The 27061-nt window shown below is 41.5% G+C and overlaps 1 protein-coding gene across 6 annotated transcripts in view; it reads right to left on the minus strand.

Annotated features, from left to right (window-relative positions):
* COL4A5 (collagen type IV alpha 5 chain) overlaps nucleotides 1-27061 on the minus strand; it is a 148753-nt gene that overhangs the window by 7094 nt on the left and 114598 nt on the right. For 2 of the 6 annotated variants that reach the window (XM_038415696.2, XM_038415695.2), the window contains 16 exons: nucleotides 26272-26361; nucleotides 25351-25481; nucleotides 19021-19147; nucleotides 17440-17520; nucleotides 16405-16503; nucleotides 15119-15169; nucleotides 14046-14231; nucleotides 11805-11813; nucleotides 8746-8754; nucleotides 7185-7318; nucleotides 6440-6512; nucleotides 6220-6291; nucleotides 5388-5516; nucleotides 5124-5222; nucleotides 1724-1936; nucleotides 1149-1326 (listed from right to left, as the gene is read on the minus strand). In XM_038415696.2, coding sequence (XP_038271624.1) covers nucleotides 1149-1326; nucleotides 1724-1936; nucleotides 5124-5222; nucleotides 5388-5516; nucleotides 6220-6291; nucleotides 6440-6512; nucleotides 7185-7318; nucleotides 8746-8754; nucleotides 11805-11813; nucleotides 14046-14231; nucleotides 15119-15169; nucleotides 16405-16503; nucleotides 17440-17520; nucleotides 19021-19147; nucleotides 25351-25481; nucleotides 26272-26361 — 1681 coding nt within the window. The remainder of the gene's footprint in view (nucleotides 1-1148; nucleotides 1327-1723; nucleotides 1937-5123; nucleotides 5223-5387; nucleotides 5517-6219; nucleotides 6292-6439; nucleotides 6513-7184; nucleotides 7319-8745; nucleotides 8755-11804; nucleotides 11814-14045; nucleotides 14232-15118; nucleotides 15170-16404; nucleotides 16504-17439; nucleotides 17521-19020; nucleotides 19148-25350; nucleotides 25482-26271; nucleotides 26362-27061) is intronic. The other 4 variants (XM_038415699.2, XM_038415698.2, XM_043493097.1 and 1 more) reach the window with 3 other exon arrangements.

Genomic DNA, 27061 nt, shown 5'->3' on the forward strand with positions numbered 1-27061 from the left:
GCATCTAGACCAACTTTCAGGTTGGTAGGTAGTTTCTGCTCACCCCTCCCTTCTAGTTTCCACTGGATAAGGCATTCTTCACTCTCTGTCTGGAACTGTGATATAGTGCTGCTATGCATTGTTTAAAAGGTTTCCCGTATGACATTACATTTCAATATATTTAAATATAGGGCCAAATTTTCAGTTGGCAAAATTCCCCCAAAGGCAATGGAGTTTTGCCAGCTGAGAATTTGGCTCATAGTTTGTAAAGTTTGCTAAGTACTTTGGGATTCCTGGGTGAAAGAAAATATGCAAACATCTATCTCTCTTCATAAGATATGATTATAAGTTCTTTGTGTCACAAATTGTGTCTCCTTGTGTATGTTCATAGCCTCTAGTCCTTTGTGGATGCTACATAAATCATAAGAATATGCCAAGATGCACAATTTAAGATTATATGCTATTCAAAAAGAAGAGTTGATAGGACTTGTAAGGTAGTGATTTTGGCCCAGAATTGTAGGCTTTGTTACTCAAGTTTCACAAACTTTGATATTAACAGAAATGTTTTCAGAAATGTAAATAGGTCCATTCAAAACAATCTCTTTTTGCCTGGATTGTCCTGCAGTGTTTGCCACCCAAATACTATAGCATTGTGATGCTGCTGAGAACCAGAAGGTGAAAATGATTTTAAAAAGGGAAACTAGTCTAGTCTACTTTCACTGTCCATGCTAAATAAAGCGCAAGAAGTGCTGTGCATAAATGAGAAGTAAAAACAGATATTTAAAAGCTTTTGGCCTATTAGTTTGTTTTTTTAAATGTTTTTAAACGATGATGACCCCTTAAAAGCATCAAAATTAATGAGATTTTAGATCAACAGATGGAATAAAAATGAAAAATAATGAAAATGTCCACAGCATTCTTAGGTGCTGTGGAAATAAAAGTAGCAAATCAGTAGTGGTTGCCAGTCCCCTGCTCTGAGGCACTAGACTGGATTACACACATAACACATTCACCGCCATTAAAATAAGAAGTTGTTCTATTATTCCTCAGAGAAAATACATACAGATGATTAATCATTTTGCCATGTCTGAATATTCAGCCTGCAGGCTCAAAACCACATTTCAACCACAGATCCCATGCAAAATCTTACAGAGCCTATTTTGGCTCACCGGCTAATGAATGGCTGAATGCTCTGCCCAGTCAGTGGCTCCATGCTCATTGGCATTGGCTTCGGAGTGGACAGCCAATAGGAATAATCATTTCTTGATGCAAAATTACACACATTGTTGATGTTACAGAACATGAAGGGCATGGTGCTGAAACGGCGGAGACAGCTCCCAGCAGTACCTACAGAATAAGATATACAGATATATGAATTATGATAGAGAAAAGAATTCTCATCTTACTGTGCTTAAAGGAAGTGTAGGCTCCTCACCCCTGTTTTTTAAACACTATTTGCATATTCTTCTCAGCCTCTTATGAATGCACAGCATGGATTGCCAAACTGCAATATGCAGGCAAAATATTGCCTGTGAATTTCAGTGTGTGACCACGCATCTTTAAGGTGCAGGTTCAAGCCCATGGAGATGACAGATCTCAGCAGTCAAGCCCTTACCCTTATGTGTATTACCTCCTGGGCTGTAGGATTCTCAGGGATTACAAAGAATCAGATAATTGTGAGAAGAAGCTGATAATTCCTTCCCCTGTAAAAACCCATACCAATAGTGCATACGATGCATCTCACCTAAGTCCTGGCCATGGGCCCTCTCATTTCCCTGCACGTACAGAAGAGAAAATCCATCGTATATCCTTATTGTTCCTTGTGGGCACAGTGGTGTGTCTGTAGTCTGGCTGTGTCGAGTTATAAGGAATCCATGAGCAACAGAAGCTGTTCCAGGAGGACCTGGTGGGCCTTGCAAGCCATCAGGACCAGGGGGTCCCTGCGTACCTTGAAAGCCTGTCCACATAGGAGAAGCACAGCACAGATATTTGTTTGCATATCTGTTAACTACTCTAGCACATTTCATCCAAGGAACACAGCACACCTTGAACACATACATGAAGCCCAAGCGCTCCTATGAGTCAGGTGAATATTCTCCCTGGTTTTCAAAGGGGTTTTAAAAAGGTAAATAAGTGCAGGCCTGTAGAAATAAAGGACCTGATTTTCAGAGATATGGAAGCAGCCACAGCTCCCAAACTCCCATTGACTTCAGCTGGCTCTAGAATTGCTCAGCATGTCTGAAAATTAACCCAGAAGAGCCCAATGTTCTAAACTGCACATGACAACAAGCACAACTGATTGTCTAATTAGCCTGCACAATGCTTCTTGGTACATAATGGCTCCAACAAGGAGGAAGGTTGGTCCAGTGGTTAGGGTGCTAGTCTGCAATTTGGGAGACCTTTGTGCAATACCCTGCTCCAGGGTACTTTCACAGGCTTCCGGTGTGATCTTGGGCAAGTCATTTAAGTCCCTGAGTGACTGTTCCCCAGCTGTAAAATAATGGGACTAATAGTATTGCCATATCTCACAGGTGTGTTCTGAGGATAATGCATTAGTGATTGAGAGGCGCTCAGATACTACAGTAAGTGGGGGCCATAGAGTACTGTAGTTAGCTATGTACAATGTAGGTAAGCTATTCCAAACCCACACACATATATGTGCAGCGTAGCAAGTTAGCCCTACCTGACTTGCTTACAGGTCAAAAATCAAGTTAATGGCAGAGCTGAGCTAAGTGTCTTACACTAGAACACACTCCCTCTCTTTGAGGAGATCCAAAATCCACTGAAATAAATGGAAAGACTGCAATGGGCTTTGGAATAGGCCCTACGAATGGAAGACAAAATATGCCATAACAACCTTAGAGCAGAGCATAAAACATGTGCCTGGGAACTTCAGGGTCCCCTCTTTGTCATTGCTCTTAATTAGCTAAGTTTTTAGACTCAATCTCTAGAAAGTTTGACCTTTTCCCTTCCAGGTTCTTTATTAAGGATATTCTCTTCTTGCATGTTTTCAAACTATGCTAACAGAATATTTCACAGAGCTGGTCAAAAAAACAGGACAAACAATTCCAAAAAAACGTTTTTGTGGAATTTTTGCCTCTTTTTGTTGTTGAAATTTTGACCTTTTCTCACCAGCACTGATATTTAACTTCTTTAGGCATATTCCTTCCCTTAATTTTGTTTGTATCAGGGCTTTTTAGAAAACTTGGTACAAATTACAATCTAGAACTTCCACCTCCTCCAGATGAAGATTCAGCCCTAGGGGTTCTGACTCTAGCATTCAAGGCCTGTTACTTTGGATCACGATCTTATTTACATAATTTGATTCCCACTTACTCCCCACTTGCCTTCTATTTCTAGTTGATGGCTAAAAATTTCAAAAGTGACAAACACTTCAGAGTCCAAATCTCACTGAAAGTTTATGGGGCTTTGGGTCCTGGTGCTTTAGTAGATTTTAGCTGGTATCTAGTTAAACTTTTCCCCTCCCACAGTTCAGTGCCTTTGCTCCACACAGACCTGACTTGCTGGAATTCTTTCCCCATGAGAACAGTTTTTCTGATCCATTGTTTCAATGCAAAAACATAACACTATTTTCCTTTCTAATCCTCTTTGCTTGTTACTGTCCTAATTATACACCACGTGTCACAGGCTGCTAAGAGTGTTCTATTGAATTCAAAACAAAAGTGAAATAAAACAACATCCAGGGACTGGATTCGGCAACAATATTGGTACGGAGTCTGCCACTGAGAGATTTTAAGACTAATGACTTTTCAAGCCTATAGCATTTGCCAGCAAAGACACCATATTGGACTATCTAACAGCAGGATAGCTGGGAAACCCTTGTGACGTTGCACTCCATATGTTTATGAAAATATGTTTATAAGTGTGAATATGATGTAACTGGAATATTCTTTAAGCAAAAGGTCTCTTGTAAGGTATCATTACAAAGCTTATGATCTACTGAGTCTGGTCATCCTATTTGTATGAATGTATCATTCTTGTATCTGAAGCTAGAAACATGAAGTATTACTCTGAAGTCCTATTGTAACTATGCAAAGTGTGGGCCATTAATGGTGGCTTGGAATCTTGATGGCTCCCATTAACTAGAACAATTGGTTGTAAATGGCTCTGTTTACTTGCAGGCCTTCCTGCGTTTGTGTGAGTCAGGCCGGAAAGAATGGAGGCTTGGGGTCTCACAGGACTTGTGAACATGTCACTTTATATTGGAATACATCTTAAACCTGGTGCTTTTCCATTTAGAAGGAAGGGTGGGAACCCAGAAAGAGACAAAGGATTCTTGCCTTGTGCCAAAGATATAAAAGGGGGTGAAACAGAACAAAGGGGGCTGCCAGTCATGAGAAACCCCTGAGTTACCATCTAAGCTGGAACTAACAAGAACTGTACCAGGGGAAAGAATTGGGCCCAGACTAAGAAGGAATCTAGTTGGTAAAAGAAGCTTATTGTAACATCTCTGAGGGTGAGATTTACTTGTACTCAGTTTCTTAAATGTATTAGGCTTAGACCTGCGTGTTTGTTTTATTTGCTTGGTATTTTGCTTTGTTCTGTCCGTTATTACTTTAAACCACTTAAATACTACTTTTTATACTTAATAAAATCATTTTGTTTATTAGTAAACCTAGAGCAAGTGATTAATATCTGGGGGAGCAAACAGTTTGCATCTCTATCAGTGTTATAGAGGGCAATTTATGAATTTACCCTGTATAAGCTTTATACAGAGTAAAATGGATTTATTTGGGGTTTGGATCCCATTGGGAACTGAGTGAGTGCTGGAGATACATAACCTGCTGAGTGGTTTTCAGCTAAGTCTGCAGTTTTGGGGCGTGATTCAGACCCTGGATCTGTGTTGCAGCAGGCTTGTGTGTCTGGCTCAACAACACAGGGTTCTGAAGTCCCAAGCTGGCAGGGAAGATGGGCTCAGAGGTAGTTTCAGCACATCAGGTGACAGTCCTAAGGGGGTCTCTCTGACCGAATCTGTCACAACCCTATTCCTAAAAATGTAATATTGTTGCATGCGAATTGCAACAGAACACAAGTCCTGACATTTGTCTGCATTCTTAAGAAGAGATTTTTTTTTGACATACCAACCCCCTTTCTTCTCACCAGATCTAGGGTACTTATTATACCTGGTTGGCCTGGAAGTCCTGTCTCGCCTTTACGTCCTCCTGGACCATCAAATCCAGGAAGTCCATCTCGCCCAGGATCCCCTGGAAGGCCTATTGGACCTAGAAAAATAAGTGGAGCAATGAAAGTTACACTCTTGCAAGCTCACCAAAGTCTCAGCAAATAAACCCAGGAACCTCTCTAGAGCAAATGGTCTACTGCATCCTGTTAACTAATCACTTTCTATAAAAATAAGCAATAAAGCCTTCAGTCCACAGTGATCATACCTGGCAATCCTGGTGGACCTGGCAATCCTGATGGGCCTGGCAATCCAGGCTGCCCTGGTGGACCTGGAGGACCTGAGTCACCTTTTACTACAATGGTTTGTCCAGAAGGGCCAGGTAAGCCTGGTGGACCTAGGATAAAGCAAGTCTGTATTAGAGAGACAGACAATCCAAGATGGAGGTGACTCCAAAAGACTCAAAGGGAAGTTTGATTAGTTCATCAGACCTATAATTCTTTAAGATGACGTCAGCCAAGAAATCTGATCAATGGAACAAACACTGCAACTAGAGGTTCAAGGCAAAAATTTGCTCTTAGTTGCATCCTTGCAAAAAGGATAGATTGATTCTTATGGGGCTGTTCCATATATCCAAGGAAACACAGAGTAAAGTCAGCTTTATTACTGGCATTAAATTGTGCTGAAGTCCTTTTCTCCATGGTGCCCTTGAGTCAACACGCAACAACCACATAGAAAAAACTCAGTGGAGGAAGTGTTGGAACAGGAAATCATCAGCTACCCCCCCAGCTTCTGCGAGCAGCTTCTTTCCAGTGAATGAAGAGGAATGGGTCTACATCAGATAGAATCTAAGTGGCTTTTCCCTTACTAAGAAAGTGGAAGTAAAGTTTTAAAAACAATGAATGGTGTTTGTTATTTTATAATGGTGTTTAAATTGCTGTTCATATAATAGCAGAACAAGAACAAATTCCATTGTTGGGATATCTCTGCCCAACCTGAGTGAGTTACACCAGGAATGGACTTGGCTCCATGCCTGTGGGTCCAACTCTACCTTCCTGAAGACAAGAAAGTGGCAAGGTAGCATCAACCATGATTCATACCTGGTGGACCTGATGGGCCTTGATCACCTTTAAAACCAATTGCTCCTGGAGGTCCAATGGGGCCCTTCATACCTAAAACACCAAACCAATACAGTTACACAGTGAAAGTACTCGCTTCCTGAAAAAATCTACAGCATGAGTGCCCAAAGTGGGCTCCTCTCCTTTACTAGTTGGACATTACTGAGCTCTAAAGGCTTTGTTTGAAATGACCTTTAAATACCTGGAAATCCTGGAACACCTGGAACCCCGGGATCACCTTTCATTCCATTCAGGCCAGGACGACCAGGATCACCCTAAACGAAGTAGCTTCACAATTATTTAATCCTCTTATTGAGTCTCAGGAGAGAAAAAATGTGGGCTGGGGACAAACAAGAACCTATAGGATTCCCAAGCTTTCTTGCTAGAAACTTGATTCAGGAAACAGCACCATGAATGGATAAATCCATAGCGAAAAAAGGAGAGCATGCAATAGGGCTCATTTATTACTACATCTGTGAACAGGACCAATGGGTGGCCTAGAGTGGGAGTTGTGGGAGGCTCGCCACCTTTGAAAAGCCAGGCCTAAAGGAGTCCGAGGCTGGGCTTCCAAAAAAACGGGGTGCCCAAAACCCATGGCCAATTTGATACACACATACACGCACACACACAGACTGGGAGATTTGCCATCATCCCTCACTGGCAAGGGGCAACAGAGCAAGGATAGCGCACTGGCTACTGTTGCTTTCACTTGAACACTATGGAGAAATCCTGCCCAGCCATGTGTGTGTGTGGGAGGGAAGAGGGTTAGAGATGATCCCAATGTCCTCTATACCTCCCCGGCCCACTAGAAGCCAGGATCTGTTCCAGAGTGTTAGAAACTACAGTATGGCTTTAGGTTCATTATAAAATCCATCTTCCAACTAGAAAGCTCCATATTTGATTCTCTTTAAAAATAAAACACTCCCAGCTAGAAATAAGCATCATACCTGGCGTCCAGGTGGTCCTTGATCTCCTTTTAGACCAGGGAGGCCAGGCTGGCCAGGCTGACCTGGGTTTCCTTTTTCTCCTTTAAATCCTCCATTTCCAGGGGGACCCCGTGGACCTTCTGGCCCTGGCAGACCTTGATATTACATAACAGATGTTCATGGATCAGTATGAGTCAGCCTGCCCATGACTCCTGTGCAGTCCTTATATGCTATGGATTTGCATATAAGGACTGTGGTCTCTACATTAAAATATATATATTTTAGTTCAGCTTCCCCCACCATCAATACAAAGTGCATGGCTAGGGTCAATCTAATGGGAGTACATAGCGTTCTCCCCTTCTTGAGTGTTTTCTTGATTGACCAACTCCATTGTGAAAGCCAGTGTCACAGAGTAAAATGCTGCCCCTTATTGCAGACAGAGTTTGACGTTTCCATTGAGGGAAGCAGGACTGGTGTGCCCCCTCTCCAAAGTGCTGGTCCTGACTGGGGAAGGTAAAAAATGTCCCTAAATCCTACCTCTCTTGGAGACTGTTCCACCTTGGAGAGGCAGAGGAGACAGGAGTAGGGGTAAGAGCAGAGCCTTCCCCAACCAAAGCTCAGGGGTGAATGCCCCTTTCAGTTGCTTAATCTCCTCTCCAATAATTAGGCTGATTTCAATATATAAACCCCAATGGAGATTTGACATTTGTTCAATTATTTCTCTAACATTCAGGATTACTTTATTCTTAAATGTGCACTCAACAAATTTCTCTACTGAGCAGTAGGGGGTACCTAAACAAAACCCTGGGGATTGCATTACTCTTTCCTTTTGTAGACAGAAGGCAAAATACCCTGTTGTTGATATTTTCATGTAAGTTCATAAAAACAACTCATAGTATATTGAAAACAAAACACCTGATCAGATCATTTCACCTTTGTTCCACAGTGATAAATACAAGGTCATCGTTACTCATGTGTGACACAAACAAACCGTATGGCAAATAAAATGGAAAGTGCTGCTATGATTTAAGTCACATATCTATTTAAACCTTTATATGTGGAGATGAAGGGGTCTTACAAATAGAGTCTTCTCTTTGCTGGAGAATTCATGATTTTCTCGTCCTTAATTCTACCCATGTAATAAGATTTTGTAAGTGTATTGGCTTTGCAATTCTTCTGAAACCTTTAACAATTTAAGGTCTCTCTTTAAAGAGCTCAAAGAGGCCATGTACAGAGAATGGATTTGATGAGTGAGATTTCTGCATTCAGTTCTGAAGATAAAACCCTAACCATTTCTTTTTAAAATTCAGTAGCAATTTAGTGCCACATATCAAACAAGTCATGCAGTTGTCTGCTACAGACACATGCCACCATACAAGCTTATTCTGAAGAAACACTGGGTCTGGTACTGCACACGAGAACTAATTACAGGTTACCTTTTCAGGAATGCTAACTGTCAACAGGTACCATCTACAGGGTACCCACAGCACTTAAAAACAATCTTTGAATTACAGGGAAACATCAATTTTTCGTATGACAAATGCAATGCAGTGAAATAAATTGACCAAGTTAAGAATCTAACCTGGAGGACCTGGAAGGATCAGAGTTCACCAAAGCCCAATGATCGATGTTAGAAGGATCAGACATCACACAGTACAAAACAAGATTACTAGTTAGAAATAGTACGGATGATAGTATATGCACTAAACAAAAACCCATTTCACCAGTATATTTTGTATTTACAACATAATCAACATGCATGCAAAAAACCATACATGAGTAGGCAAATATATACATTTTCACATACAACTTATTCTGGTGATTAGGCTACTAAGGCCAACATGACACTCTTCATTAAATCAGAAACTTAAGCTTTACTGAAGAGTATGTTTTTGCTTTAACGTTACAAGTGAAATCTGCTGCCAGTTAGTCCTATACAAATGAGGGTTGTCCTAAGTAACCATTTCACTGACAAAACACAGCCTCTGCATGGCCTAGAATTTGGTGGATATCCAATTTAATTAATAGATTCAGAAGCTTTCATCTTCTTTTTGAAATTCTTCTCTGTGCAGAGGTTACCACAAGATGTAATCACCACTCAAGTCCCACTGCACAGATGTGAATGTCACCATTTGTGAATGGAAGCTGAAGAGCAGAATACTAGTGAGCAACACAAAAAAATGGAACAAAAGAAATTTTTAAAAATGTGCACTGGTCAGGTGCTAGAAATGTAATCTGGAGGAAAATATATAGTATGACATGTACATCTATGGTTAGAACTGTTCTCTTGTTGGCATTATTCTTGATAAAAAATGCCACAAAATGCTAATTGGTCTGTTTTAATTTCTTAGGGAGATTTTTTTATGCTGTGACACACTTGGAAAGCCAATTTAAAGGTTCTTCTGTTCAGTGCAGCAAGTTTTTAATGACCTTCTCCCTGACATCCTCCAGAATTAAGACAATCTGGATCCATCACCCCTTACCGATTTTCATGTCAGTGAAATGATTTAAATATATATTTCATGCAACGTTCAGCTAAAAACCATGGTAAACACATTAGGTTTATCTCAATGCTCTGTTTTTCTACGCTTTTCTATGCTTTTGACACTTTATTAATACTAGCTTTATAATGGTTAAAAAAAGCATATTGTTGCTAATGTTAATTTCTTATAAAATGTAATTCATTCTTATGCAAGTTTTGCTATGATTTCCAAAAAGGATGAATGCCTAGCTGAGCGTCTGTGCTGAATTTGGTGAGATAGAGAGTATTAGACAAAGCATGGAGAGGGGGCTAGCTCATGTGGCCCTCCGTCTTGAACTGAAGCCCCACTGCTTACCCAAGACGCTGGGCGTCGCATGAAGCATGACTGCTATTCAAGCCACACTGTGTGACGGATTTATGATGCAGACAAAACCACAATTAGATAAAAAGAGGAGACCACATTCTTTTTATACTTTATGAGCTAGAGCGGATGTGGACATAGATTGGTACGTTAAGTCTCTAGCAGCACTTAGTGTACACAGTTAAAACTAAATTGATTCATTGCTATTGAACTTTGATCACAGTAGTTTGTTTCCTACAGGTCATCATAGCAAAACTTTCAAGACTTCATTTAATAAACTTGTAATTACATAGGTATGCCAAGTCATTTTCATTCTAAGGACAGACATTGTGACTTACATCATCTGGCTAGTGCTACATGCACAGTATATTATGATTTAAATAAATCTAAAAAAATGGCTAAGCACTTATGAAACATCTTCTGCAGCCTTAGAGAGGAGATAGCTTTGTGCTCCAATTTAGTTAGACTAGTATATGGCAATGGAAGCCGCTCTCTGTTCCATTGACTTTATGGAAGTGAAACATGGGTATGAAAATAAGCGCTTGTCTACATGGGAAAATTATACTGGCATAAGCTAACATGTGAATTTGAAGCGCTATAGTTATACTGGTATAGTCGCTGGGTAGGCACTCTTATTCTCATACAAGAGGGCCATTCTGGGGTAGTTTATGTAACTTTGGAAAGATTTTAAGCTTTAAAAAAACCACTCTAATTCTAAAATAAGAGGGCCCACACAGGCAGTTATACTGATATGGTTAAACTGGTATAACTGGCAAAGTTTTCATGTGTAGACAAGCTGTAAGCGAGCTATTCATAATAACTAGAACTGTGTAACAGCATGAATGGATAATTCTTCATCTTTTTACACAGCCTGTCCTTGGAAAAGTCTTCTTTCAATCCCTTCTATATGCACTGGCATATACATCTACTTTCCTTCCTCCTGCTGCTTGTTAAATAAAAAGCCTTTAGGTATCCTCAGACCCCAACTGGTTTGGTGAACAACAAATATTTTACAGAGAACAAACATCACAGCAGAGGCACCACATGAGGTGCTATTGCTCACTTCTTTTATTTCATTTAGCGTTTTCCTTCTCTTAAGACTCAAAACAACAATCAAGATAGCCACGTTAAATTTGCAGGACACAGAATCTAAAAAATAAGGAATTCTTGGCTCTCAAAATCTACATTTAAGATTATACAAAATATATGCTTGTCAACTTTTCCAAAGAAACAACCTAATAGATTATAAAGGCTAATCCAGACTGTGTTCCTTATACAGTGCCCTCACTCCTGGCTGTCTGTAATCAATAACCGCACGTTTTACAGAAATGAATGTTGTCATCTGACTGACCTGCAAACCATGGATCTACGGGGAAGGGATGAGAACACTGTGCAGCATATCAGTTTTTAAAGGGGGAGGGTGGGAGAAATCTTACTTTTCCCCTTTCAATTGGACTGGGAAGAAATATTACAAAATATGTTTCCCAGTCAGGAGTGCAATCCTGCAGGCTTCTGAAAGCCACTAGTAAGGTGCCACATGGTCTTAACTTCTCTGTACTTAAGGAACAAAGGGTGCTCAGCACTTCCCAGGATCAGCCCCCAAACGATGGGCATAGTGGAAGCTGAAAGCCTGCATTTGGCTTTCCTGTACTACTACACATTAAAAGGTACATATGAAGAATGACTTGGTATATCTGACCTTAGTTCTCTACATTTATACACCAAAAAAGTTTTTTTTTTTTTAAAGTATACACATTCAACTTCATGCAAAGTACTATTTTGGAGTTAAGGGGCTAACCTGAGGGACCTGGTAGTAGGGATCAAAGTTCACCAAGGCCATCATTACAACAGGGGGAAAAACATCAACACTGTTAGAAATGTCAATGTATTAAACTAAACCTTTACATTTAGATTTAGCTCAATATTGCTTTACATACAGTACGCAAACACCAAACTATTACTGTTTGTGGTCAATAATAAAATAGGGAGTTAAAAATAGTGTTTCATTCTCTTAGGAATCTGCTTTACTGTAGTAGCTATTCATAAACCCTTACTATTATCATCAGGCCAAACTCATCCCAGATGTAACTCAGCAGAAGTCAGTGGAATGACACCGGGTTTGAATTTGATTACTTTAACTAGTCTGAAAATACACCCAGAAGTTAGCAAGCAACGGATGCATCTGATTCATGTTTTTATTTATTATTTCCTTAGAAGTGGGATAATTTGTCAGCAGCAGAGCTGCTTTTCTGACTAACTGCCTAAGGTTGAAATGTTATGAAAGCAGCATTTCCATGATGGGCTATAGTCCTTTTGTTCTACAAAGTGCTGATTGTAATAGAACTGCAGTAATAGTACGGTTTATCCACATTAGTCCATGCACAATGAGCAAGACAAACATTTCACTTGATACACTACATGCAACAAAAATGGAGATGAAAGAGAGAAAACATGCCTGAGCAGAACTTCACTGGTGTTTTCCAACTGATAACCTAAAATATGCACAAAATAATGATCTTGTCTTCTACCTCGCTGACTGATTTAGGTTAATAATTGCAGGGTTTATATGAAACATGTAAACAGGATCAGAGACCAGCAGAAATATACCTATGCTACAGGTGAAATATGGGATTACAAATTGTTTAGAATTTAATGTTTTACTTTATACAGTTTAGATTTTGTGGGTAACTTTTCGCATGAGAAATTATTTTAAGTAAAGGCCCTGATCATTATAGAACAGCAATCAGCTGCCCTATGGAATGTTTCATCATCATAATACTTTGCACTTGGATACCACTTTTCATCTGAAGATCTCAAAGGTCTAGATTATCACAGCCCTTACTTGAAGTTGCATCTACTTGCACCAGAGGTTAATTTGGCTCCCAGCTCACAATCCTAAGGACCACAGAAAATGTATATTGAAAAAAACCCTACAACTTCCCCCTACTCCCTAAATTGCCAATATATGGATAGCAGTTATTTTGTAAATGCACTAACTCAATGTTTACCTTCCTCACCCAGAGCTTTCACCAATGAAAAATCCCAAATTCAGAATACTCGCAGAGTTTCAGTTTGAAAAAAAAGTGTTTTCTATTTGTAAGCAAGCAAACAACTTAATTTCAAAAAGCTGCTTCTCTTGAAAATGAATGTCAAGTGCATTGGGTGGCAATTTATAGTATTAGCTGCTAATTAATTTCATGTCCAAGTAACAACTATAAGACAAGGCCTTGAAAGGTGAAAGACAGAATATTCACTGACACAGTCCTTAATTGCTCAAAAGTGGCATCTTAATATAGATGAATTTTCCATGAAACAATATATAAACACATACATTAATCTAATTCATCAATACACCAGGGATCTGCTCAGTGATGTTAACCCAGGATGGAATTCATCATTTCCAGAATTAGTAGATGCAGGAACAAGATACAAACATGCAATGGAAAGATGAAGACTGCATGGTGTTGCATTGAATCCACTGGAACTGTGTGACACGATGGAATAATGATGTGCATACATGACGCTGAGATGAAGAAACCACTATCCAATTTGATCATGCTGTGATGCTATTATGAATTTGATTTTCATGGGTCCTAGAACGATGGAGTTTATTACTTTTATTTTTGTGCACGATGAAATTCATTGATCATATGACAATAGCAAAAAGGCATATCTGGCAAATGCTGCAAAAATTGATTTGGTGCTCTCTAGATGATTGCTGTGACAACATGCTGAGAATCTCACGTTTATCAGTGCATTGTATTTTGCTGCCAGGTATGAGCAGGGTCTTTCAAAAAAGAGACTAGCAGAAATCAAGATTTTTATTTGTTTTTAGTATCTTTCTTAACATTGTTGCTTTTGGCATGACAGCCTTTTGGTTACCAAGAAATATTTAAAGGTTATACCATGGAAACATGGCTTTCAGCCAAACACTATATCAAAAGAATTGGTCTGAAATTCAGAAGTTCTAAAGGCCGACAACCTGCCAGCAAAATAAGAATTTTTGACAGAGATGGACTGTTATGAACTGCATGCCTACCTGGTCTCCCCGGTACACCTTGTGGACCAGGACTACCTTTAAGACCTTCCATAGGTGGCCCAGGCAGGCCTGGTGGACCTTGTGGACCTTGTAGACCGGGGAATCCCTGGAAACCTGGTTCACCCTTCAAACCTGTAAGTCCAGGGGCTCCTGGAAGGCCAGGTAATCCCATCTCGCCCTTTTGCCCTGTTAAACCAAACAGACATGTTTATGGATGCTGTATTTAGTTTAGTTACATGTAAAATATCCAAACTTCAGTTGAAGTACTAGGACTTGATTCCATTCTTGCTTATAAAGGTGTAAATCTGAACACACCTCACTGGAACCAATGGAGTTACACCAATGTAAAACTGGTGTGAGAGGACAATCTGGCTCAGAGACTCTAAAAAGCTGAGAATTCTTGCAGGATAAGAAGTACAACTTGTGGCATGCAAGAGGACCTTGCTAAATCTCACTCTGGTACTCTTCAAATCCATTGATGCTCAAACTCATAAGGGTCTCACAACCCCACTTCTGAGCAAATGTAAGTGACATTGCTGTGGTGAGATTCCCCAGTATTAAGACTTTATTAGTTTCATACAATATAGCACAGAGTGTTAAGACATACAGGATACAATTTTCAAAAGTGCCCAAGTTATTTAGGCATTTTAGTCACCTTGAAAGTCAAAGGTAATTAGACTTCTAAGTGTCTAAGTCACTTCTGAAAATTTGCAGGTGACTTTTGAAAGTCACTTAGGTGCTTCTGCAAAATTTACCCATTGTCATACCTTATAACTACGCCATATTTGTTAGGAGTAAAACAAACTACAGTGCATGATGCAGTCGATTTAACCATCTTGTTGTTTTTGCTTAATTATTAATTCACTAAGTTCAATAGTGAGACATGGGTCTCTCAGTTACTGATGCAAATTAGAGAGGTCCTAAATGTAGTATATGAGATAAAAGGTTACTGCTACATTGTTAATTTGGTACAGAATAACGATATCAGCTAAACGTCTACCATCTTTCCCCCCTTTTGTGTGTATATACATTTTACAAACATCCTTATTAAAAAAAGAACAACACCACTTTGCCTGATAATCCTGGGAGTCCAGGAGGTCCTGGGCGCCCAAAACCTGGCTGACCTGAAAAGAAACAGATTAATCTTTTTACAAATGTGGAGTGCTCAAATCTCCAGAAGCAGGAAGCCTAGGGTAAGGATAAGAAGTTAGAATCCCTTACCGGTAATTCGGTTTCCTTAATGAGGGGGTTCTAATAGGGTTCTCGCTCACTTCCACATCTCCCCTCAGTGTTAAGGGATCTCTTCCAAGGTGATACGCTGCTTACATGGCATGTTTCTTTCCATCCTCAAGATGGTCTTTCACATTGTGGGTAATTTTGGTTGGTAAATTTGCATTTGTAGTTGTGTGATAGTAGCTATTTTTAAGAGAGTACCTTCTGAATCCAAGAAGGTTCTAGAGCAGGGATGGACATTTTTAAAGTAGTAGAGGGCCACACAACCCACTAAAATGCTTTGGTTGGCCATTCTTTAAAAAAAAAAAAAGGCTCAAGGATATAGTGGAAGAGGAAGCCTTCGTGGCTGAGGAACAAGAGGCCCTTGCTGTCCCAAGGCAGCTTGCTGGCTGCTGCTGTGAAAATGGCCATCAGAGCAGTGAGTCCCACAATGACGCTACTATATACACCTGCCCACCCATGTTCAGCTACATGATCTCTGGAAAGGAGGATGAATTTGTGCCCGTCGACACTACCCTGCCACTGGGGACATGCTACCTCCATTCAGCAACCCCGGCAGCTGTCTACCAGGTCCATCCTGGAGTGAGTCCACAGTGACCAGAGCCGCCACCTTCAGCCTGCACTGCAGCAGGTGCAGAGGAACTGCCTCCTCTCCTCCAGGCGTTAGGAAGAGCTGCCTCTCACCCCCTTTCACCATCCTCAGCTCCGTGCTGGCCGAGGCTCTCACCCCTTCCCTCACTCCAGGTGCTGGCAGAGCCACCTCCTCTCACACTCAGATTTGGGTGGACCTGGATGAGCCCACCCATGGCCGCATCCCTGGTTGATGGGCCAAATAAAGTGATCTGGCAGGATGTGTGCAGCCCATCCCTAGAGGAGCGAAAGCAATGGCAGCTGGAATGAAATTAGAGGGGAAGGGATTGTGCTCAACTACAAAAGTCTTAGAGGGCCAAATGTCTAAGAGCGAAGAGAGTTCTTGCTCTGTATCTCACTGGAGGCTTGATGCCCTCTGTTGTGTGCACCCCCAATCACAGAGGCTATTCTGAGGGAGCATGGATGGTTTTGGAAGAGGACTGAGCAGAAATCAGAACACAGTTAGAAGCAGAAAATAAAAAGGAAGGAACCTAACCTGGTTCACCCTTCTGTCCAGCTGGTCCAGGAATACCATCCCGACCTGGCTGCCCTTTCTCCCCTGGAAGACCTGGGGGGCCAGGACGGCCAACATCACCTAAAAAAAATATAGCAACATATTAGAGCAACAGCACACCAACTACAAAACTAAAACTGAAGGAATGATCAAGTAATGTCAAGTCTATGTGAATGAGAACATTTACAATCGAAATGAAAACTCTTCCCTTCTCTGCTTTCTGCACTCACAGAAAAAGGTCACAGAACTGAGATCTTTAAGCAGTTTAGTGGTGATTAAAATCCATCTAATGCTTCCTTTCAGAGGTGAAATAAGGTTCTTGCTTCTGCAAACACAGGCTAAGCTATTACAATGCTTAATATAAAGAAAGCCTACAGATACTTGATAGTTTCAAAAGGTAATGAGATATCTTCGTTAGTGACACAAGTAGTCAGGGTTGCTAACGGAAGGTTCAAGTATAATGGAATTATTGCAGTTTGGTTTCAGGGCACTGTACATACACGTGTGTGTGAGTGAGAGAGAATGAGAATAGATATACATCAAACAATACAGTTGTCAAGATATGAAAAAATAAGCTATTTCAAATTTTAAAAAGGTTTATGGGACCAAATCCTGCAGGCAAAACTTCCATGACACTAACTTGCCGTTAGTGGATCTGGTCATATACCCTCTGTAATCAATGGGAATTTTGCCATCCAAGATGGGACTCCATGTCAGAAATTATTATGAAGAAAGATAAAGAACCCATAACGCCAGCCTACATTTTTCTGAAAGGGAATTTGGATTTTTCAAACAGCATTTCATAGCTTTCACTTTCAACTAAAGCTTGGAAGCTATTTCAAATCACTCTTTTCTGTTTAATCCTGCAAGTCACAGTTTGGGAGTCAGATATCTACTACAGATCATAGAACTTTCTGATGAACAGCACAAGCCAGGCATCTATACAAATATAACTGAGGTTCTACAATCAGTCTGATGGTTCTTCTAGCTTGACTTTGTTGTACTATTCATGCCTACCTGGTGGCCCAGGTGATCCAGGGAGACCAGGATTACCTGGGGGTCCATCAATACCTTTTGGTCCTGGAATTCCTGGTGTCCCTGTGAAATAGAGACATGTTAATCAAACAAGACACTGCAATGTTTTATCAGGTACTGGTATGCAATGGATAAGGTACAAGTCAGACCAAGTAAAAGGTGTCAAGAAAGTAACAAGATACTGTACAATACATGCTGCAACTGTTAATAACATAGATTTGTAACCATTCATTTAAAGGGACAGTAGGGCTTTAAAGAAGATGAAGTTCATCAATATAAAACATGGTGGCCTAAAGGTGTTCTTTTCCTGTCATCCTTCAGAATCCCACCTTCTTAATTACTTAATGCTGAAGGCCATAGCATATCTAACATAAGTCAGACAGGTTTCAGAGTAGCAGCCGTGTTAGTCTGTATCCGCAAAAAGAAAAGGTGGACTTGTGGCACTTTAGAGACTAACAAATTTATTTGAGCATAAACTTTCGTGAGCTACAGCTCACTTCATCTAAATGGATATAACCTAGTAAACAGCAGCAGCATATTTGGTGAGCAACACAGTGAAAGCACGATGGACAGCAGCTAACTCATAATTCCCCACTCCCTACCTCCTTTCCAGAAAAAGATCTTAATGGGACATGGGTCTCACCTCCATAGCATTAAGTTGATGTGAGTTAAGGACACTTAACACCTATCATGGTTGGTCCCTTAGTTTATGTATCACTAAATTCGTACTTGAGAGCCCCGGGGGTGTCTACACACAACAACTTGTGTCGGTATAAGTTATGTAGCTCAGAGTTGTGAATAAGTCAACCCTCTGAGTGAGATAAATTACACCGACTTAAGTGCAGGTGTGGACAGAGCAACGTCAGTGGGAGAGCTTCTCTCACTGACATAACTACTGCTGCTCATGGGGACTGGAGTAATTAAGTTGACAGGAGAGCTCTCTCCCATCGGCTTAGAGCATCAGCATTAGCAGCGCTACCGCGGCGCAGCTGCATCATTGCTGTAAAGCACTGTAAGCTCTGTAGTGCAGCCTTAGCCTGAATTATATTGACTATTAAAAAGTCTCTAGATAAGATTGCCAAACATAATAAATTCATATTTGTATATACTGAAAAAATCTCCTTTTTACAATTAATTCTTTAGAGAAGCCAAGATTTTGTAGTAATTTATATTAAAAGCCAAGGTCCACAAGGACTTTGTTGTAGCAATCCATAAGGAAAAAAGTACAGCCAAACTCAGATATTTTGTGCGTCAGAGGAGTTAGTAATCTGACCAATGCGGATAATTTAAGCTGTAGTATTGGCTTTCACAAATGTTCATGTGTTCTGGTCCCCTCACTGCAAATGAATTGACATTGATTTTAGAAGGAAGTTTAAAATTATGTATCTCTATTCCTTTGCAGTGATGATTCCCAAAGCATTACATGAACTGGCTCCAAGATAAGAACCCTGAGCAATTGCAGCCTGCTACCATTCAAATTACCTGCTTTTGGATATGGAAGCCAAAACATGAGAGCATGAGCGGAAGACAGGAAATTCCAGTGAAAATTCCAAGTAAAATTACCTGGGAATCCAGGAAGGCCTGCTTCTCCTTTTGCACCTGGATTACCTGGTAATCCAGTCAAACCAGGATTTCCAGGTGTACCTTTGCTGCCAGGGTTACCTGGGTATCCAGGGAAACCAGTGTCACCCTGGAAAATATTAGGCAAAAATTAGATCCATTCATATTCATTTCATTTAACTCTTTTTGCATGTTCCTGTTCTTGGCATCAGACACCAGTGAATGTCATTAATGTCATTTTTTCTTTTTGCCTAACTTAATGTTAACCAATGCTTAGTGCTGGAACTACCTTGGTAATGTTTATTACTTGAAAATGGTAATTGTAAAGATTTTAATGGTGGCCACTACAATTTGTTTGTATAGCGTTCCCCAAAGCCTTTCCCCAAAGATTGTTCTTTGGCATTGCAAAAGTTGGAGGGGTTACTTTCTTTTAGCTCTAAGGGAGAGATTTTTTTTTAAGGTTTCAGAGTAGCAGCCGTGTTAGTCTGTATTCGCAAAAAGAAAAGGAGTACTTGTGGCACCTTAGAGACTAACAAATTTATTAGAGCATAAGCTTTCGTGAGCTACAGCTCACTTCATCGGATGCATTTGGTGGAAAAAACAGAGGAGAGATTTATATACACACACACAGAGAACATGAAACAATGGGTTTATCATACACACTGTAAGGAGAGTGATCACTTAAGATAAGCCATCACCAACAGCAGGGGGGGGAAGGAGGAAAACCTTTCATGGTGACAAGCAGGTAGGCTAATTCCAGCAGTTAACAAGAATATCAGAGGAACAGTGGGGGGTGGGGTGGGAGGGAGAAATACCATGGGGAAATAGTTTTACTTTGTGTAATGACTCATCCATTCCCAGTCTCTATTCAAGCCTAAGTTAATTGTATCCAGTTTGCAAATTAATTCCAATTCAGCAGTCTCTCGTTGGAGTCTGTTTTTGAAGCTTTTTTGTTGCAGTATAGCCACTCTTAGGTCTGTGATCGAGTGACCAGAGAGATTGAAGTGTTCTCCAACTGGTTTTTGAATGTTATAATTCTTGACGTCTGATTTGTGTCCATTTATTCTTTTACGTAGAGACTGTCCAGTTTGGCCAATGTACATGGCAGAGGGGCATTGCTGGCACATGATGGCATATATCACATTGGTAGATGCGCAGGTGAACGAGCCTCTGATAGTGTGGCTGATGTGATTAGGCCCTATGATGGTATCCCCTGAATAGATATGTGGACAGAGTTGGCAACGGGCTTTGTTGCAAGGATAGGTTCCTGGGTTAGTGGTTCTGTTGTGTGGTGTGTGGTTGCTGGTGAGTATTTGCTTCAGATTGGGGGGCTGTCTGTAAGCAAGGACTGGTCTGTCTCCCAAGATCTGAGAGAGCGATGGCTCGTCCTTCAGGATAGGTTGTAGATCCTTGATGATGCGTTGGAGAGGTTTTAGTTGGGGGCTGAAGGTGATGGCTAGTGGCGTTCTGTTGTTTTCTTTGTTGGGCCTGTTCTGTAGTAGGTGACTTCTGGGTACTCTTCTGGCTCTGTCAATCTGTTTCTTCACTTCAGCAGGTGGGTATTGTAGTTGTAGGAATGCATGATAGAGATCTTGTAGGTGTTTGTCTCTGTCTGAGGGGTTGGAGCAAATGCGGTTATATCGTAGCGCTTGGCTGTAGACAATGGATCGAGTGGTATGATCTGGATGAAAGCTAGAGGCATGTAGGTAGGAATAGCGGTCAGTAGGTTTCCGATATAGGGTGGTGTTTATGTGACCATCGCTTATTAGCACCGTAGTGTCCAGGAAGTGGATCTCTTGTGTGGACTGGTCCAGGCTGAGGTTGATGGTGGGATGGAAATTGTTGAAATCATGGTGGAATTCCTCAAGAGCTTCTTTTCCATGGGTCCAGATGATGAAGATGTCATCAATGTAGCGCAAGTAGAGTAGGGGCATTAGGGGACGAGAGCTGAGGAAGCGTTGTTCTAAGTCAGCCATAAAAATGTTGGCATACTGTGGGGCCATGCGGGTACCCATCGCAGTGCCGCTGATTTGAAGGTATACATTGTCACCAAATGTGAAATAGTTATGGGTGAGGACAAAGTCACAAAGTTCAGCCACCAGGTTAGCCGTGACAGTATCGGGGATACTGTTCCTGACGGCTTGTAGTCCATCTTTGTGTGGAATGTTGGTGTAGAGGGCTTCTACATCCATAGTGGCTAGGATGGTGTTTTTAGGAAGATCACCAATGGACTGTAGTTTCCTCAGGAAATCGGTGGTGTCTCGAAGATAGCTGGGAGTGCTGGTAACGAAGGGCCTGAGGAGGGAGTCTACATAGCCAGACAATCCTGCTGTCAGGGTGCCAATGCCTGAGATGATGGGGTGTCCAGGATTTCCAGGTTTATGGATCTTGGGTAGCAGATAGAATACCCCAGGTCGGGGCTCCAGGGGTGTGTCTGTGCGGATTTGTTCTTGTGCTTTTTCAGGGAGTTTCTTGAGCAAATGCTGTAGTTTCTTTTGGTAACTCTCAGTGGGATCAGAGGGTAATGGCTTGTAGAAAGTGGTGTTGGAGAGCTGCCTAGTAGCCTCTTGTTCATACTCCGACCTATTCATGATTGACAGAGCCAGAAGAGTACCCAGAAGTCACCTACTACAGGACAGGCCCAACAAAGAAAACAACAGAACGCCACTGGCCATCACCTTCAGCCCCCAACTAAAACCTCTCCAACGCATCATCAAGGATCTACAACCTATCCTGAAGGACGAGCCATCGCTCTCTCAGATCTTGGGAGACAGACCAGTCCTTGCTTACAGACAGCCCCCCAATCTGAAGCAAATACTCACCAGCAACCACACACCACACAACAGAACCACTAACCCAGGAACCTATCCTTGCAACAAAGCCCGTTGCCAACTCTGTCCACATATCTATTCAGGGGATACCATCATAGGGCCTAATCACATCAGCCACACTATCAGAGGCTCGTTCACCTGCGCATCTACCAATGTGATATATGCCATCATGTGCCAGCAATGCCCCTCTGCCATGTACATTGGCCAAACTGGACAGTCTCTACGTAAAAGAATGAATGGACACAAATCAGACGTCAAGAATTATAACATTCAAAAACCAGTTGTGAACATAGTTCACTTCAATCTCTCTGGTCACTCGATCACAGACCTAAGAGTGGCTATACTTCAACAAAAAAGCTTCAAAAACAGACTCCAACGAGAGACTGCTGAATTGGAATTAATTTGCAAACTGGATACAATTAACTTAGGCTTGAATAGAGACTGGGAATGGATGAGTCATTACACAAAGTAAAACTATTTCCCCATGGTATTTCTCCCTCCCACCCCACCCCCCACTGTTCCTCTGATATTCTTGTTAACTGCTGGAATTAGCCTACCTGCTTGTCACCATGAAAGGTTTTCCACCTTCCCCCCCCCTGCTGTTGGTGATGGCTTATCTTAAGTGATCACTCTCCTTACAGTGTGTATGATAAACCCATTGTTTCATGTTCTCTGTGTGTGTGTATATAAATCTCTCCTCTGTTTTTTCCACCAAATGCATCCGATGAAGTGAGCTGTAGCTCACGAAAGCTTATGCTCTAATAAATTTGTTAGTCTCTAAGGTGCCACAAGTACTCCTTTTATTTTTTTTTAAGCAATTTTAAACACAACTGTAAAAAAAGCATTGTGGGAGCCCAAGTGTATTGCATCTAGGGAAGGAGTGGGCAAACTTTTTGGCCTGAGAGCCACATCAGGTTTCCAAAATTGTATGGAGGGCCGGTTAGGGGAGGCTGTGCCTCCCCAACAGCCAGGTGTGGCCCAGCCCCCGATCTCTATCCAACTCGCCCTGCTTCTCACCCCTGAGGGCCCCACCCCGTCCAACCCCTCCTGTTCCCTGTCCCCTGATGGCCCCCCCGGGATTCCTGCCCCATCCACCACCCCCGCTCCGACTGCCCCCTGCTGCTCCATTCAACCCCCCATCTCCTTCCTGAATGCCCCCCCGGGACCCCTGACCCCATTCAACCCCCCTGTTCCCTGCTCTCTGACCACCCCGATCCCTATCCACACCCCCACCCCAAACTCCTCTGCCCTCTATTCACCCCCCCCACCTCCTGCCCCCTTGCTGCACTGCCTGGAGCACCAGTGGCTGGCGGCATTACAGCCGTGCTGCCCGGCTGGAGCCAGCCACACGCTGCACAGCACAGAGCATCGGGTCGGGCGCGGCTCTGCAGCTGCGCTGCCCCAGGAGCTCGCAGCCCCACTGCCCAGAGCATTGCGCTGGCAGCGCAGTGAGCTGAGGCTGCAGGGGAGGGGGAAGACCAGGGGAGGTGCCGGGGGCTAGCCTCCCGGGCCAGGAGCTCAGCGGCTGGGCAGGAGGGTCCCGCGCGCTGGATGTTGGCCGCGGGCCGTAGTTTGCCCACCTCTGATCTAGGGTGACCAGACAGCAAGTGTGTAGGGGTAATAGGAGCCTATATAAGAAAAAGACCCAAAAATCGTGACTGTCCCTATAAAATCGGGACATCTGGTCACCCTAATTGCATATCAGTAATGCCATGTAAAACCTGTTCAGTTTACAGGCACAGAGTATTTTTCTAACTTATCAGCTCTGGAACCTCAACTCTGAAAGTAAGAACACTGTTTTCTTTCTGGCTCATGCATCATCACCAGTAGTAAAGGTTGAGATTGTCACATTTTTTACACAAATAGATTCATACCTGTACACCCCACTGCATTCCAGTGCTCTCCACTAACTACAGATTTCTGTTCAGCCATTAGGCTTTACTAGATGTCATGAAAATGGGAACTGGGCATTCAAATCCCACTGGTGGCTCTGAAAATCTCAGTCATAAATAAAGTGTTAACTCTTCCTAGTAGGTGTTACTGAGCTACTAATATATTTTAAGCAAATGCTTCATATTCCTCAAATTGGAGCTAGAAACTGTTCAAATCTACTCCTATAGTATAAGCACAGGTTTAAGGAGTGGAATACCACCAACTCATGCTTTTAAAAGTAAGAGATTAACTAAGTTTAATTCTAAATTACAAATAAATATTTATGGGATCATTGGCAACAAGACAAGTCCAGGTAGGAGATCTTTGGCCACGTTTATCCTGGTTACCAGTCGTTACACCAAAAAATAAATTTGGCCCCCCTTAGTTTTAACCTTCCAATCAGATACCTTGCTAAGTCAATGAGATATTTTTACAAGTTCTATCCCTACTAGTTATTTTATCAGTGCAGTAGCAACGAGTTCACACATACTTCTGCTTCTTGTTCTTATTCCTAGCCCAAGTGTCATAATTCCCCAGACACTTCCCAGCCCTGAGGAAGAGCTCTGTGTAAGCTTGAAAGGTTGTCTCTCTCACCAATGGAAAAGATATTACCTCACCCACCTTGTCACCCTATAATTCCCTAAAACATCAAAATCATTTTCACAGCAACAACTGTGAGGTCAAACAGGATTATGTCATTAAGTGGAAAAGAAGCAACAGAATCTTTTAAGAAGCCAAGATTCTGTTGCCATGCAGTTAACTTGGACATTGTAGAAGGAAGAAAAATACAGAAGTGTGTGATATTTTATCTAAGTATTGCTTTTGCTAAATAGACTGTGTCTCAAGATTAGTCATAAGGCTCCCAGTGACAGCTGCTTACTTTTTTATAAAGTCTGGTCACTTATGTAGTGAATGTTTGAAAATCTGGGCACCAATATCTTTTTCCGAGCTTTAGTTTTTGGCAGCAGCAACTGTGACCTTTTAGTTGCGTCTTCCCTGTGGATGCATCTCTAAATGGCACCTCTGCATATTGTAGTCACCATTTTTCAAGAATGAATTGTGGCTGCTTGAGATTGGAATGGAGCAGTTCATTCTACTACTCCTTATAGGTTGTCATTATGTCACCAGTTATAACAGTGACATAATGACAACCTATAGGGACTCTTAAGTGAGCCATAACTAGGATAGTCTCATATGCAACTTTCTGCCAAGTGCTAATAATACCACAGATCGGGGTTTCTCCAGCTGTTCAGGTTGTTTTAAAATATTACTCTCTACCAAAGGAAACAGACATCACAGATGCATCTCTCAGTAGATGGCCCTCTGTTAAGCAATTCTTAATAAACAAAGACTTTTATGAGGAAAGCCAGTGCTACCATTGGCTGCAGGGGAAGTGAGTTTTATGCAGATTTTCAAAAAACCTGTTTTTCTTTTAAAATGAATCTTTATTTTAATCTTAAAAACACTGAATCCCAGTGTGTCTTTCTTTTCACATAAAAAAAATTAACACCCTTTAACACAGAAATATCATTCACCCACAGTGCCTTCTTGGAAGGATTTTGAAATATACCTTAGGACCAGGGATTCCAATATCTGAAAGACCTGGGTTGCCTTTCTCCCCCTTTAATCCTGGAAATCCTGGAGGGCCAGGCTGGCCAGGACGTCCTGCTATGCCTTGAAAGCCTTTAATACCTGGGACACCTGTCCAAAATATCAAAACATAATGGTTTTGCAGCAGCTTCAGAGCAGTCAGTCAAATTGTAAACTGACCAGGAAGGACTAATGAAGAGTTGAATGACTGTTGAGACTTATTTTTTTAATCAAAAACAAACAAACAGCTAAAATCTCTCAGGGCTTCAGCATATTTCTCATACACGGGAAAGAATTTTACAGAATGCACATGCATATAAATATTGCCTGTGTGTGTATATTTTTAAACTCTGATAAAACCAAGAGGCCCTTGATAGTAAACAGTAACCAATTACTACTTTAACCCTCCAAATATTGGTGGTGTTGTCCCAACACGTCTTCCAAAGTAACTGAATTACTGTATCTATTTCCTTTCGAACAAATAATCCATCTTATTTTCCCTCTGATGGGCTAGTCCACAGAGTCCTTTTCATTTCTAAACTGCTTTGTTGGATGGAATCTGAAAAACGAGAGACCAGGCCCAATAAAAATTGTAATAAGATTCTTAGACAGATTTGTGGTCTCGGATGAACTACACATGAAACCTACAATAGAAACACAGCCTTCCAGCATTGTATCTGTAGTACTTTAAAATGAATGTACTGTGTTTAATATTTTATTATACAAGTCTGAATCTTCTATGCCAAGACGTTTACCATATATTCTTTCTGTACTTTTCACGTAAGTATATGCATACTACTTTACGTATATTTACATTCATATACAAATTACAAATGCAAATCTGCCTCTATTCTGCAGAGATGAAACGTACTGACCGGACCAATACCTTTTGGTAACTAACCTGGAAGCCCCGTCTCTCCCATGGCACCTTTTTGTCCTGGAGGTCCTGCTGGTCCTGACTGCCCAGGAAGCCCTGGCTCTCCCTTGGGGCCTAGAAAGTAGGTTACTTTAGTTAACAGATGGCAATGACAAATCATTTTGAGACAGTGATTATTCACATGAATCTGGCCATCTTCTAATCTGGGGTTTCTTTGGGTGCCCAGCTTCCCTGAGATACCTTTTTTCCCAATCTGCACTGAAGATTTAAATTTTCTTTCAGCTGCAGACCTTGATGCAGTTAGTTATGCCTTTCCTCCCTGAGTAAAAATGGACTGCACATATAACTACAACTTGGGAACCATCTGAAACCAACTAGCACAGAATGTGGCTGCCAGTTTCTTAAGCAGTGCTTCGCATAAAGAGCACATTCTCCTGGTGGCTCCTTAATCTGCAATGGTTGTTCTTTAGTTTCCCAGTGGAGTTTAAACCCATGGATTTGACTGATAAAGCCTGAACTGTTGAGGGTCCTGACTGTCTGAAAGATTGCATAAAATCTCATATGACACCTAGAGCAAGACTTGCAACCAGGCAATGCTGGTAGAGAAATACTGAACAAAAAACATAGAGGCTTCAGATGCAGCAGAATAAATACCGTGAAGTAAGATTTTTGATCCATGCAGTAGCTAAAAGTATAGATATGACTTCCAGCTAGCCTTCCCAAGACTTCTGTTTCGTTTGTTGCTAACTGTAGAGGTAAGGACTAATGATGTAGGGATATGTTGACTAAGTAGGTCAGTCAAGGCTACTTACAA

The sequence above is a fragment of the Dermochelys coriacea genome, chromosome 9, assembly GCF_009764565.3.
Source record: "Dermochelys coriacea isolate rDerCor1 chromosome 9, rDerCor1.pri.v4, whole genome shotgun sequence".
Classification (NCBI taxonomy): domain Eukaryota; kingdom Metazoa; phylum Chordata; order Testudines; family Dermochelyidae; genus Dermochelys; species Dermochelys coriacea.